General features: G+C 35.2%; 1 protein-coding gene across 3 annotated transcripts in view; it reads left to right on the forward strand.

Moving 5' to 3' along the window:
* MYOM2 (myomesin 2) overlaps positions 1-14,690 on the forward strand; it is a 302,384-nt gene extending 287,694 nt beyond the window's left edge. For all 3 annotated transcript variants that reach the window (XM_053710368.1, XM_053710369.1, XM_053710370.1), the window contains 5 exons: positions 1,576-1,739; positions 1,893-1,929; positions 2,014-2,036; positions 8,784-8,839; positions 13,292-14,690. In XM_053710368.1, the coding sequence (XP_053566343.1) occupies positions 1,576-1,739; positions 1,893-1,929; positions 2,014-2,036; positions 8,784-8,839; positions 13,292-13,666 (655 nt within the window). In that variant the 3' untranslated portion in view covers positions 13,667-14,690. The remainder of the gene's footprint in view (positions 1-1,575; positions 1,740-1,892; positions 1,930-2,013; positions 2,037-8,783; positions 8,840-13,291) is intronic.
* The last annotated feature ends 450 nt before the right edge of the window (positions 14,691-15,140 follow it).

The raw sequence follows: 15,140 nt of genomic DNA on the forward strand, positions 1-15,140 counted from the left end.
TTGGCTAAAAGTAACCAGTATCAGCATTTTCAGTGTTTATTAAAAATGGTGGTGAGTGATTATGTATTTAATAATGCTACCATTATAATCATCTGTGCAATGTGACAGAAAATAGATTCCACGTATACTTGTATTTTAATTGCTAATGGTATTTTTAAAAATTACCTACATCTAAGGATAAAAATGTATGGTTTCGTTACAAATTATGGTATCATACATTTAAGAACTCTGGATAAAAGCCAATAATGCCACAAAGAAGAAATAAAAAAAATTGCCTGCCACAGTTTTCATAAAGGGTAAGTCTATAAGAGGTTATGATCTCTTCATATTAGGACCAAACAGACATAATCTAATCTTTATTATTGAGTCAGCCTTGAAGCAATCATTTGGGCTGAGGTCAGAGGTCGGATATATCATTACTCTTTACAACAGAACAAACATACTTTTTTTCATCAACTAAAGTTAATGGAATTTTTATACTGTCAGATTATCATTATGCTACAGATTATCCCCTCTGGTTGTTATAATATAACTATGTTAGGATGTGGTTAAACAATAAAGGAAGCAAGATCCAAATAAAAGTTGATCTATACCCCACAGCAGTAGATACAGCAAGCAATGGAAGCACACCAGCTATAGACCAAATACTAGCTGGTCAAATTATGAGGAAGCAGATGAATAAGCAGAATAATTAGAAATACTCAGCCCAGTATAAGGGATCAAGAAACAAAATGTCATGCAGAGTAATACACTGTGACACAGTCCAGAATATAAAACAGGTAAAGTCCTGGTATTCAGGAAGCAAATGTTACAGTTTTCCAAGATAACAATCTAGTATCAAATCACACAGAGATTCCGACAAGAGGCAATCCCCTATCTAGTAAATAGGCAGAGTCATATACAGTCAACAAGAGGTTAATTGCAGCAGTGTTCTGTAAGTACAATTTGTAGCAGTGTATAAGTGTACATGAAGCACAATTTGGTAATCATGCAGAGTAATGTACAAGGATTTGGGCAGCTAGCAAAGATAAAGTAGTTATACAATCTAGGAACAAACAAAGATGTGAACTGAAAGCAGGTCAAGGAGTATTAAGGAGTCATACATTGAAGTCAGCCAGAGAATATGCAAACATACTTTTTTAATACATGGGCCCAGCTAGTGAGTGAGAGCAACTTTTAAAAACATGTCAAGTACCATCTATGGTTATTGTACAATCACTGCATAAAGTAAAACCTGGTATGTGCCAGCAATATGGAAACACAACTATTTTTCATTAGATTTCTTATCTGATACAAAAGAATACCTAATAAATTTACATATTTTGTATACATTATATGTTCAAAGCATTATATTAAGTTTTAAACCCTACAGAGGTTAGATTTATTACTCTTTTTTTAACAATTAATGCAAACAAAGTTTTAAAACTTATTATGTTGTATTTCCACGTCCATCTTGTTCAATAAATAGCAGTTCTGTCTTTTTTTAATCATGTTTTTGCTCTATTAACTAAGATGAAGTAAAATATTTGACATTTTTTAAATTGTAAATATATTTTATTTTCTTGACCAAAATAGAGAATCAAAGATTTCTTCAAGTGAAAAGATGAGAATCGGAGGCACAGATGAATACGCTTGGTTGCAGATTTGTGAACCTACTGAAAAAGACAAAGGAAAATACACCTTTGAGATATTTGATGCTAAAACATCTTATAAACGTGTAGTTGACTTATCAGGACAAGGTAATTCAATTTTAAAACTGACATTTTACTTGACTTTGTGAATATACAGTATTATTTTATAGTTATAAAACAGACAAGTCTATAACTTTTTTTTAAACAATATGTGAATGTATATTGTCATGGAACCCAGCTGACACATTTTATTTTTTTCAGCTTTTGATGAAGCCTTTACTGAATTCCAGAGGCTTAAGTAAGTTGAATATTTCATATTTTGTATACAAAACTTTTATATATTGTTGTTATTAATTTTCTTTTTCTTATTCATCTTTTACAGAGCTGCAGCCTTTGCAGAGAAAAGTAAGTAACATAAATCAGCATATAATTAAAAAGAAACAAAACTTCATAGCAGATAAGAGCCCTCTTGTCTGCTCTTTATACATCGTTAATGAACACCAGCTATTGATGTGCTGTTTATGTTGGAGATCATTCCCTATTCATAATGTAGCTTTACTATTGAGTAAATAGTCAGGGAAAGAGATTATTGTTGTATTGGAGGCATAGAGAATGTTGTTTTTAGAATATTGTGAAAGCTTTTAGCGGACCAACTTATCAAAGAGATGGATAATGCAATGAGTAATCTCTCAAAACTGCCGAGGTCTTTCTGAAAAACTAACACTAAGGTCTTAAAAGCTTAGGCAATACAACATCCTACTCAGAAATTACAGTGGTCTTCTAAAAGCCATCATTGTTTTAAAAGAAAAAAAATATATAAACCAACCTCAACACAGATGTAATTTCTGTTGCCTTGGTATATAATTAAATATCAGCAGTTCTTTCTTGTCAAAGCCAATCAGGGAAATATATATATAGCAGAGTTAGCCCTAATAAGACTGCAGTGCACTTCCTCAGTTCTGTGAATTAGGAAAGCCACCAATTTCAGAGCTAGATTACATGAAATGGGGTCAATATAAATAATGAAAGTATATTGTACAGCTATTTTACTATCTATAACTAAACCTTTTATATTGAATTCTCAGCACATTTACTGTAATTTTAAAGCACTGTCCATGAATACATAGTAGAGTTACATTAACTAAAATGTGAGATTCCAAAACCTTTCACAAGGAAAGTAATTCTTTTACACAATGCAGTATATACACAATTTGACATGTTATAACACCTTTTCTATTAGGGAGGCAAATGGAATGCACAACATTTCCTCATGTACCTTTGTTATGAGACTTACAGGATTCAAAACAATGTATTTTTTCTATGTTGAGGTTTAAAATTGTATACATGTTGTGACCCTGTGCTAAGAATAGCACAAAATCTGGGAGTTCCAAGTGAATAGAAAAAATGATTTACCAGAGAATTGTAATGCATCTGACATTTTTCTTTTTAGCAAGTCCAATAATACATAGTGCAGAGTGTGCTATCATCATCCATATTACAAGTGGTGAATTATGTATTGTGCTGGAGCATGATATATTATAGTGCTGGAAAATGTAACACTCTTGGAGATCTGAAGTAAAGTGTTAGATACTGATCAGAAAATACAGTATAAAACATTTTAAAAACGTACTTAAAAGGTTCCAGTTTAGCAATGTTGTTGAGGTTAGGCTGAGACACCCACTGAAAGGGGCTAGAAAATCAGGAAAATCATACCCCCCCCCTTTCCCTGCACATGAGAAGACAGATTCACAAACAGGAGTAGCAGGAATCTGTAGACCAAGGTCTGATACTTTGGGGCTTGGCTAGGAGTCTAAAAATCAGCACAATGTTATTAAAAAATAAGAAAATCTATACATTGTTACAAAAACACTTCCAGATGGGCTATAAACATTTACAAAAGATTTATGCAAATAAAAATCTAGTGCACAATGTCCCTTTAAGGGTATAATATATGAATAACAAAACACATAAACATTTTTTTTTTTGGGGGGGGGATAATGTTTTAAAAGTTATTTAAAGGGATATGGTATATAATAAGGTGCTGGACTTGAAAGAGTTCAAAGATGTATATGTAGGTGTTTGTATTTGTATGTGTATAGAAATATGTGTAAATCTACATTTATATGTGTATGTATGTGTGTACATATGTGTGAAGTATTGTAAAAATAAATTACAATACAAAATCATAGTCTGGAAAATGTATTTTACATGGGGCTGAATAGGGCTATCCCAAATATTGCTAAACATTCAAATACTTTTTTTTTCTTTCATGCTTTTTGAACAAAACACTGATATGGTTCTTAATATTTTAAATTTTAAAATCCAACTTTTATACCATTTATAGGCCTAGATTTAGAGTTCGGCGGTAGCCGTCAAAACCAGCGTTAGAGGCTCCTAACGCTGGTTTTGGGCGCCCGCTGGTATTTGAAGTCAGTGATTAAAGGGTCTAACGCTCACTTTTCAGCCGCGACTTTTCCATACCGCAGATCCCCCTACGCCATTTGCGTAGCCTATCTTTTCAATGGGATCTTCCTAACGCCGGTATTTAGAGTCGTTTCTGCAGTGAGCGTTAGAGCTCTAACGACAAGATTCCAGCCGCCTGAAAATAGCAGGAGTTAAGAGCTTTCTGGCTAACGCCGGTTTATAAAGCTCTTAACTACTGTACCCTAAAGTACACTAACACCCATAAACTACCTATGTACCCCTAAACCGAGCTCCCCCCACATTGCCGCCACTCGATTAAAAATTTTAACCCCTAATCTGCCGACCGTCACCTACGTTATACTTATGTACCCCTAATCTGCTGCCCCTAACCCCGCCGACCCCTATATTACATTTATTAACCCCTAATCTGCCCCCCACAACATCGCCGCCAGCTACTTACAATAATTAACCCCTAATCTTCCGACCGCAAAGCGCCGCCACCTACGTTCTCCCTATGTACCCCTAATCTGCTACCCCTAACACCGCCGACCCCTATATTATATTTATTAACCCCTAATCTGCCCCCCTCAACGTCGCCGACACCTGCCTACACTTATTAACCCCTAATCTGCCGAGCGGACCGCACCGCTACTATAATAAAGTTATTAACCCCTAACCCGCCTCACTAACCCTATCATAAATAGTATTAACCCCTAATCTGCCCTCCCTAACATCGCCGACACCTACCTTCAATTATTAACCCCTAATCTTCCGATCGGAGCTCACCGCTATTCTAATAAATGTATTAACCCCTAAAGCTAAGTCTAACCCTAACACTAACACCCCCCTAACTTAAATATAATTTACATATAACGAAATAAATTAACTCTTATTAAATAAATTAATCCTATTTAAAGCTAAATACTTACCTGTAAAATAAACCCTAATATAGCTACAATATAAATTATAATTATATTTTAGCTATTTTAGGATTAATATTTATTTTACAGGCAACTTGGTATTTATTTTAACTAGGTACAATAGCTATTAAATAGTTAAGAACTATTTAATAGTTACCTAGTTAAAATAATTACAAAATTACCTGTAAAATAAATCCTAACCTAAGATATAATTAAACCTAACACTACCCTATCAATAAAATAATTAAATAAACTACCTACAATTACCTACAATTAACCTAACACTACACTATCAATAAATTAAATAAACACAATTGCTACAAATAAATACAATTAAATAAACTAGCTAAAGTACAAAAAATAAAAAAGAACTAAGTTACAGAAAATAAAAAAATATTTACAAACATAAGAAATATATTACAACAATTTTAAACTAATTACACCTATTCTAAGCCCCCTAATAAAATAACAAAGCCCCCCAAAATAAAAAATTCCCTACCCTATTCTAAATTAGAAAAGTTACAAGCTCTTTTACCTTACCAGCCCTGAACAGGGCCCTTTGCGGGGCATGCCCCAAGAAGTTCAGCTCTTTTGCCTGTAAAAGAAAACATACAATACCCCCCCCCCAACATTACAACCCACCACCCACATACCCCTAATCTAACCCAAACCCCCCTTAAATAAACCTAACACTAAGCCCCTGAAGATCTTCCTACCTTGTCTTCACCATACCAGGTTCACCGATCCGTCCTGGCTCCGATATCTTCATCCAACCCAAGCGGGGGCTAGACATCCACTGAAGAAGTCCAGAAGAGGGTCCAAAGTCTTCCTCCTATCCGGCAAGAAGAGGACATCCGGACCGGCAAACATCTTCTCCAAGCGGCATCTTCGATCTTCTTCCATCCGGTGCGGAGCGGGTCCGTCTTGAAGCAGGCGACGCGGATCCATCCTCTTCTTCCGATGTCTCCCGACGAATGACGGTTCCTTTAAGGGACGTCATCCAAGATGGCGTCCCTCGAATTCCGATTGGCTGATAGGATTCTATCAGCCAATCGGAATTAAGGTAGGAATTTTCTGATTGGCTGATGGAATCAGCCAATCAGAATCAAGTTCAATCCGATTGGCTGATCCAATCAGCCAATCAGATTGAGCTCGCATTCTATTGGCTGATCGGAACAGCCAATAGAATGCGAGCTCAATCTGATTGGCTGATTGGATCAGCCAATCGGATTGAACTTGATTCTGATTGGCTGATTCCATCAGCCAATCAGAAAATTCCTACCTTAATTCCGATTGGCTGATAGAATCCTATCAGCCAATCGGAATTCGAGGGACGCCATCTTGGATGACGTCCCTTAAAGGAACCGTCATTCGTCGGGAGACATCGGAAGAAGAGGATGGATCCGCGTCGCCTGCTTCAAGATGGACCCGCTCCGCACCGGATGGAAGAAGATCGAAGATGCCGCTTGGAGAAGATGTTTGCCGGTCCGGATGTCCTCTTCTTGCCGGATAGGAGGAAGACTTTGGACCCTCTTCTGGACTTCTTCAGTGGATGTCTAGCCCCCGCTTGGGTTGGATGAAGATATCGGAGCCAGGACGGATCGGTGAACCTGGTATGGTGAAGACAAGGTAGGAAGATCTTCAGGGGCTTAGTGTTAGGTTTATTTAAGGGGGGTTTGGGTTAGATTAGGGGTATGTGGGTGGTGGGTTGTAATGTTGGGGGGGGGTATTGTATGTTTTCTTTTACAGGCAAAAGAGCTGAACTTCTTGGGGCATGCCCCGCAAAGGGCCCTGTTCAGGGCTGGTAAGGTAAAAGAGCTTGTAACTTTTCTAATTTAGAATAGGGTAGGGAATTTTTTATTTTGGGGGGCTTTGTTATTTTATTAGGGGGCTTAGAGTAGGTGTAATTAGTTTAAAATTGTTGTAATATATTTCTTATGTTTGTAAATATTTTTTTATTTTCTGTAACTTAGTTCTTTTTTATTTTTTGTACTTTAGCTAGTTTATTTAATTGTATTTATTTGTAGCAATTGTGTTTATTTAATTTATTGATAGTGTAGTGTTAGGTTAATTGTAGGTAATTGTAGGTAGTTTATTTAATTATTTTATTGATAGGGTAGTGTTAGGTTTAATTATATCTTAGGTTAGGATTTATTTTAAAGGTAATTTTGTAATTATTTTAACTAGGTAGCTATTAAATAGTTCTTAACTATTTAATAGCTATTGTACCTAGTTAAAATAAATACCAAGTTGCCTGTAAAATAAATATTAATCCTAAAATAGCTATAATATAATTATAATTTATATTGTAGCTATATTAGGGTTTATTTTACAGGTAAGTATTTAGCTTTAAATAGGATTAATTTATTTAATAAGAGTTAATTTATTTCGTTATATGTAAATTATATTTAAGTTAGGGGGGTGTTAGTGTTAGGGTTAGACTTAGCTTTAGGGGTTAATACATTTATTAGAATAGCGGTGAGCTCCGATCGGAAGATTAGGGGTTAATAATTGAAGGTAGGTGTCGGCGATGTTAGGGAGGGCAGATTAGGGGTTAATACTATTTATGATAGGGTTAGTGAGGCGGATTAGGGGTTAATAACTTTATTATTGTAGCGCTCAGGTCCGCTCGGCAGATTAGGGGTTAATAAGTGTAGGCAGGTGTCGGCGACGTTGTGGGGGGCAGATTAGGGGTTAATAAATATAACATAGGGGTCGGCGATGTTAGGGCAGCAGATTAGGGGTACATAGGGATAACGTAGGTTGCGGCGGTTTACGGAGCGGAAGATTAGGGGTTAAAAGTGTAATGCAGGGGTCAGCGATAGCGGGGGCGGCAGATTAGGGGTTAATAAGTGTAAGGTTAGGGGTGTTTAGACTCGGGGTACATGTTAGAGTGTTAGGTGCAGACGTAGGAAGTGTTTCCCCATAGGAAACAATGGGGCTGCGTTAGGAGCTGAACGCTGCTTTTTTGCAGGTGTTAGGTTTTTTTTCAGCTCAAACAGTCCCATTGTTTCCTATGGGAGAATCGTGCACGAGCATGTTTTTGATGCCGGCCGCGTCCGTAAGCAACTCTGGTATCGAGAGTTGCATTTGCGGTAAAAATGCTCTACGCTCCTTTTTTGGAGCCTAACGCAGCATTTGTTTTAACTCTCAATACCAGAGTTAAATTTATGGTGCGGCCAGAAAAAAGCCCGCGGAGCGTTAACAGCCCTTTTACCGCCGAACTCTAAATCTAGGCCATAAAAAGGCCTTCAAGCCTTAGCGTACCTTCGACTTAGCACCCGAGCTTTAGCCTACAGGAGTTTTCAGTGCATCCCCTTTGAAATCTATTATCTGATATCCAGATGTTCTGGCACCCTTGGCTTTCACTCAAGCACTAACGTATCAATTTGAACTTGTAATATAAATGCAAATATTAAAGTTCTATATATTTATCTTGAGTGGTGTTATTGCACGATCTGCACTAATATTTTTGAGCTCCACTTGTAATATAGGCCAAAATGATTTGTTTATGTTAGTATTTCCATACTATATACTATATTATATATATATATTTATATATATATATATATATATAATGAAATAAAATGTGAACAAAATCTCTTTAAAATCTTCAAACTACTAGATTAAATATGTGCACTAAGCGTCATCATAAATTATTATATTTTAAAGTTTTACTTCTAACTAAAAATATTTTTCAGTTTCATATTCTTTAGCAAATGTAGCAATAGTTTTTATCTAGACAAAAGGGATTAACCATTTGAAGACTGTTTAAAATGTTTGTAAACATATGTATTTGTTTCCATAGATCGTGGTAAAGTCATTGGTGGCTTGCCTGATGTGGTAACTATAATGGAAGGCAAGGTAAGCTAAACTGATAGGAGTTTTTGTAGAAATACAAAGTTTTTTTTGTTGTAGAAATTTGAGCTCTTAAATATCCTCCTTCTTGAAAAATATTCTTAAATTGAGACCTCTGACTCTAAGGAGTAGAGCTCAACCTTGTAAAATGTTGACAGCATAAGCTGTCGGCATTTAACATTGCACAAGCATTTCTGGTGAAATGCTTGTGCAATGCCTCCCCCTTCTCACTTGTGGACAATCAGCCGCTAGCAGGGGCCGTCTATCATCCGGATCGGGATTATTTCAGTCCACCACCTAAAAGGTGGCGGAGAAGTTAAGGAGCAGCCGTCTTACGATCACTGCTTCTTAACTTCCATTTCAGGTGGACCAGAAATAATGGGGCATTGATGCTGCATCCGCTGCTTAATAAATCGACCGCTAAGTCTTATTAACTTTGATGCGTGTCCCCAATTCTAAAAGTCAATTTAGCATAGTTTTCCAGACACTGTTGTAGCTAAGTGTTCCCTCAAAGTCAGACATCCAAGCACCTGCCTTTGAACTACCTATGCACATCCTAAGCTGCCCAATGGCTTCCCAAACCCAATCCTTTTTGCACTCCCATAAAATTCTCTTTACACTCCTCTGATCAAAGTGGAGTTATGCTATATGCTGATTTTTGTTTTTACATAAAAAAAACAAGTAGGTATATATTTATACAGTTAGGTGACTCAAACAAATCTTTGCACAATAGTATTTCTAAGACGTTGGCAGTTTGTGTATCCTTGAATATTTGTACTGAGATTATCCTATAAATAGGAAACTAGTAAACCACTTAAAATATTAAAGGAATATGAAACCGTGCTCCTTTAGAAAAACAAATATGTTAAACATAAAACAAAACAGATTGTGTTAAAAAAACAGCTGTCTAATTTCTTGCAAAATGAGCACTTAGAATTGCTTAGTGTAGCCCTCAGAGAGATGAGAGATCAGGCATATTTTGTAATTAAGTTGCATTCTGCCTTTTCTGAGCATGGGCAAAACAGACTTACTGTTTCTCACCAATTCACTAAACACTAAGCCAGTTCAGATTACATTAGAGAATGTAATATATCAAGCTAGATAAGCCTTGCTGTAGAGACCCCAGCCTCCTTGTAGGGTTGTGACAGGAAGTAGTTGAAACCGCACAAATGAAAGAGAAAAATAAAGAAATTAAAGATACAATACTATTAAAATGATGAATAATACATATTACAATGATTTCTATTAAGAATAACCCACTGCTTAGTGATTTTCATTGCAACAACGAAACAGACTGTTTTATATCCCTTTAACTTCCCCTCTTCTAGTTAGAAATAAGAAACTGTGTATCTTTATAAGGTGTAATATTCTGCCCAGAAACCCTCTTTTTTTGTGTGAGATTAAATATTCTCTTTACAAATGATACGTGTACAGTCAAAATCTGAAAAACTACAAAGATATACATGTCAAGTAGGATCAAGGATGCACATTTATTTAACCCTGAGAGAATTTTTCAGTTAGTTATATGGGGCCGATTTAACAAGCCCCGTATCAGCCCCAATGTTCCTGTTTCCACACGAGCCTTTAGGATCGCCGGAAACTGGAGTTAAGAAGCAGCGGTCTTAAGACCACTGCACCTTAACTCCGCTGCTGCCTCTGAGGCTGCGGACATCATTCCGCCAGATCTAATACAATCATGTTCATTGACACCCCCTGCTAGTGGCCGAATGTACAGGGGGCTGCATTGCACAAGCAGTTCACCAGCAGCTTGGGGTAATGTGAAGTAGGGTCAGGCTTAGTTTGGCTCTCCAGCATGCTAAAGGTAAGTATTTAACCCTTAAAATCTAATTTAAAGTAAACAAATGAATACTGCTGAATCATTATTTATTAGTTTTCTTTAACAGTGCATTTTTTATTTCCTGATTTAGAAAGAGCAAGCAATTTTAAACAACTTTCCAATTTACTTCTATTATCTAATTTGCCTCAGCTGCACCTAGATGCCTCCCGTGATTGGCTCCACCATGTGCATTGCTATTTCTTCAACAAAGAATATTTAAAGTATGAAGCAAATTATAAAATAGAAGTAATTTGGAATGTTGTTTAACATTGTATTCTTTATCTGAATCATGAAGGAAAATTTTTGGACTCCATTTAAATTTGGCTTATTAAGTTTTCTCTCATTATCAAATTGTGAATTGTTGATAAATTAAATTGGTTTCAGTATATGCCCATTGTAAACATTAGGGATGTATTGTACTATTGTATCAGTTCTCACAGTATTGGCATAACAGTAATGTTCAGCATTTTCTTGGAAATAAAGGTTGTTAGGAGAATAAAACAAGAGAAGGTACCTTGTTTTATCTGAAGTAGCACAGGTCACTAACTTCTCTCACTTTTAAATTGTTTTGTACAATATATTGTCTTGAGGGAATTCCTGTAAGCATTAATAATACATAGAGCTTTACAAACACAATGTCTTATTATACGGTTTCTAAGAAAAATTCTCTATAGGTCACACTGTTTGAATAAAGATGATGCAGTGATGAAACCAATAGATTTTTATTGTAAAATAGGATAAAAAGTAGCAAAAAAGTATTTTTGTTAGCTACATAAATGTTTGCTGTCTTATATGAAGCTAGTGCTAATGAAAGTCAATTAAAAGTACTTGCACAAATAAATAAATTATTAGTAACTCAAATTAAGATTATTAAATATAGGAGATTGTATTATAAGACAAGTAATGCATGTCCATTGATTATTCTTAACATTGATTCATAATATTACTGTTGCAAATCATACATTTACCAATACATTAACATGATCATCCTAATTACAAAGACTTGAGGCCTGATGATCCAAAGCTCTCTGGGCTGGCGAGATTATTAAAGAATGCTCGCCAGTCCTATTTCCTTGGTGGAAGGCTCTAAAACCACTTTTTACCCTGTAAACAGGGTGTCTCGCTAATTGGCATATTCTGCATTTTCTTATGAAAAGTGCACAATAAAATTCATATTTTAAACATCATACAAAATGAATAATTGAACCATTTACACAAAAATAAGCAGAAGAAAAATGTGTTGTTATGGTGCATCAAAAATTGTAATAAAATAGTTCACCAAAAATCGTATTTATAACCCTAATAGAGAAACACATGCATATGAAAAAATAGGCAATTTTAAGATGCTATACATAGAAAGTAGCATTATGGGATGTCATTTTTAAAGTGCACCCCCCTGCTCACTGCTAACTTTGTCCCGTTCCATCAAGCTCCATCCATTCTTTTAACAGGAAACACTTGCAGGAACTGTCCCTTTTATAAGATAATTCCAGCAGGGCAGACCCTGTGAGGGTCCGCAAGAAAAAACACATTTGAAAATGCGAGGTTAAATCATCAGCCCTTAATATCTAGCCAAGCCAAGACCCCATATAAGAAAGAGCAGGCAGTGTCCTAGGGACACTTTAGCTTAAGGAGTTTGTTTAACATGACAAAAAAATAATAATAATCATACACCCGGATATCACTTTTCAAAAGCATTGAGTGTCTGGGAAAAAGGATTCATAACTATTTAATGTTATTGGCTTGAATGGTGCTGCTAGTCTAGACTTCCTTTTCTACTCAATATGTAGGCAGTTGCAGTAGAACACCTACCTGAGTGCACGATGTATCTTAAGGTGAACCAATCAGATGTTCAATACATAGCCTAGAGCATTTTAAATGTACTCTAGTTATCAGAGGTGCCATAGGAATTTAGAAATAGTATTCCATATCATTAATGAGGTATTTAGAAGGTCTCAACTGCCATTTAAATCCCATTACTTGGACTGCAGGTGAATTTATAGAGAATGTATTTCATATACTTCTAAGGAAAATGTGTTTTGTACAATTCTCCTCAATATAAATATCTTATTCTATTTGTAATCATATCTTCTTGTACTTTTGCAAACTTTTTACATTTTTTAAATTTTGCAACATAAAATTACAGATAACCTGTGCTGAAAAACAAATTTACATGTTAGCAATAATATAGAATTTATACTCAAGAACTGAAAATTAGTTTGCTTATTTGAAGGAAGTTTATATCTAAATTTCTATATTGATTATGTTTTACCTAATTAAAACACAACCCATCTTTTAATACAGTTTCTTCATTCCTTAATATCAGCATTAGAATTTGTCCTTTTACATGACATTCTTGTATTTTTCCTTTCCTGACTTGGGGACCTGCCTGTCCGGCTTCAGTCACGTACAGTGTCCGCTGCACAGATGAATCCTTACACAATCACTTGCATGTGTAATACCGCCCCCTTCTCTCACATGATTGGGTCTGTCAATCAACCGTGAGAAAATATGTTTTGGGGGTGTAAGATGTCCTTTTAATGCAAAAGAAGGATCTTGGTGTCTTAATTCTTAATCTGTAATTGCCAATACTGTAATGTTTTTTACTCTCATTTCTTTAGACACTGAATCTTACTTGCACAGTATTTGGAAATCCTGATCCTGAAGTGACCTGGTTGAAGAATGACAGAGATTTAGAATTCACTGAACATTTTAGTAAAACACTGGAACAAGGAAAATATGCCAGCCTTACAATCAAAGATGTGTCTTCTGAAGACTCTGGAAAATACGGCATTAATGTTAGAAACAAATATGGTGGTGAAACAGTGGATATAACTGTAAGTGTTTACAAGTATGGTGAAGAATTACCTGAAGTAAAACCTACCCAATTCACTAAACCTGCACCCCCTGCACCAGCAGCTACTTCAGCACCCAGCAAGTCTACTGCACCTGAAAAGGCTAAACCAGCCGCTAAACTGGGAAAATCTAAAAAGTAAAAAAATAAAATAAAAAAATAATGTATTTGAAGGTAAATTAGATTATTTTTGTGGGTAAGCTGTTGTGCTGTTACATTAAATTTCTATGAGGTTATAAATGTATTTGCTTAGCACTATAATGTTCTCCTTTTTATTTAGTTTAAAGTTGCTGTTTTAGTTGCAGTGAAAAGTAATCTAAACATGTTTAAAAAAATCAGCAGTTGTGGTGACTAAAAGTCTTGTATTTCCAGCCCCTAAAACTTCCCACACACACTAGTTATAATGATTTGGAACTTAATTGCTTATATAAGATTATTAAATTGTATTAATGCCTGAAAAGGAATTGCCAAAAGTCACTCAAGGTGAACAAACTTGATGAAAAGTAAATTAGTTTCAAGCAGACAAACAAATATTTTCAAGTTTAGCAGATTGCCTCATCCTTACAAACCAAAGTTAATTACTCAATTAATTATGTCCACTATTCATTTAAAAATGTCATATTTAAATTTGCTAAGGCATTATTGTTTGTTATTTTCAAGGACAGTATGGATATTTTTACCTGATGGTATCTGTCATGATTTGATAGCCTCTAGTGTTCTGTAATACCTCCTAGAAGAAAATGAGGAAATGTCTTAGTTTACTGTTGCTAGTGTTATCTCAGTGTAAGTGAGAAAAAAAAAACATCAAACTAATTACAAATTAGCTATTGCAAAACTTTATCTGTTCCTCTGCCAACCAATGTGTATTTTCTCAAGGTGGATTTAATTCAAAGGTTTAATTTATTCTTATCTGCTAGTAATATAATATAAACCAGTGAGAAATAGCACACGGCACCCATGGATTTTAATAGAAGCAAAATAGCCCATAGCTAAGATTACTACATGTTTTATTGCCATATAAACCAATAATAGATATCAGATTTGTATGTATGTATGAATAATTTCAAATTAGATTTTTTTCCTACTGCAAGTAATAATTTGTGGTATCAAATTGGAATCTTCTAAAGTTGTTTCCCTTGCTTTGTGCTAATAAACTCTACAAATCACCTGTGTTTTCTGCATTAAATCCCACATACTCCTCTACCTCACTGATTTTATAACATGGATGATGTTAGCAGCACACTTCTATGCACATGTTGCCACTTACCTAACACTGCACTCTTTCTCCTCATGTTGCCACTTACCTAACACTGCACTCTTTCACCTCATCACTTTTTGATTATTTTATGAAAAAGTTATTTAAGGTATTTCAAAGGTAAGTGAATAGACTGGTTGCAGATTACATGCAATTGTTTTTATGATTATGATATTGTAAGATACTATTTAAATGTCAGTTATGTTCATATCTGCACATTATGGATAAATCTAACACAGTTAAAGGAATATGTCACTCAGCATACATTCTCGTTTATCTTTGATACATTTGTGAAAAAGAAAACATTTTAAGCTGTGTATACCTGGGCTTTTCTTTACTTAAAACTAAAATCAGCTCTCAA

Source organism: Bombina bombina, chromosome 4, assembly GCF_027579735.1.
Source record: "Bombina bombina isolate aBomBom1 chromosome 4, aBomBom1.pri, whole genome shotgun sequence".
In the NCBI taxonomy this organism is placed as follows: domain Eukaryota; kingdom Metazoa; phylum Chordata; class Amphibia; order Anura; family Bombinatoridae; genus Bombina; species Bombina bombina.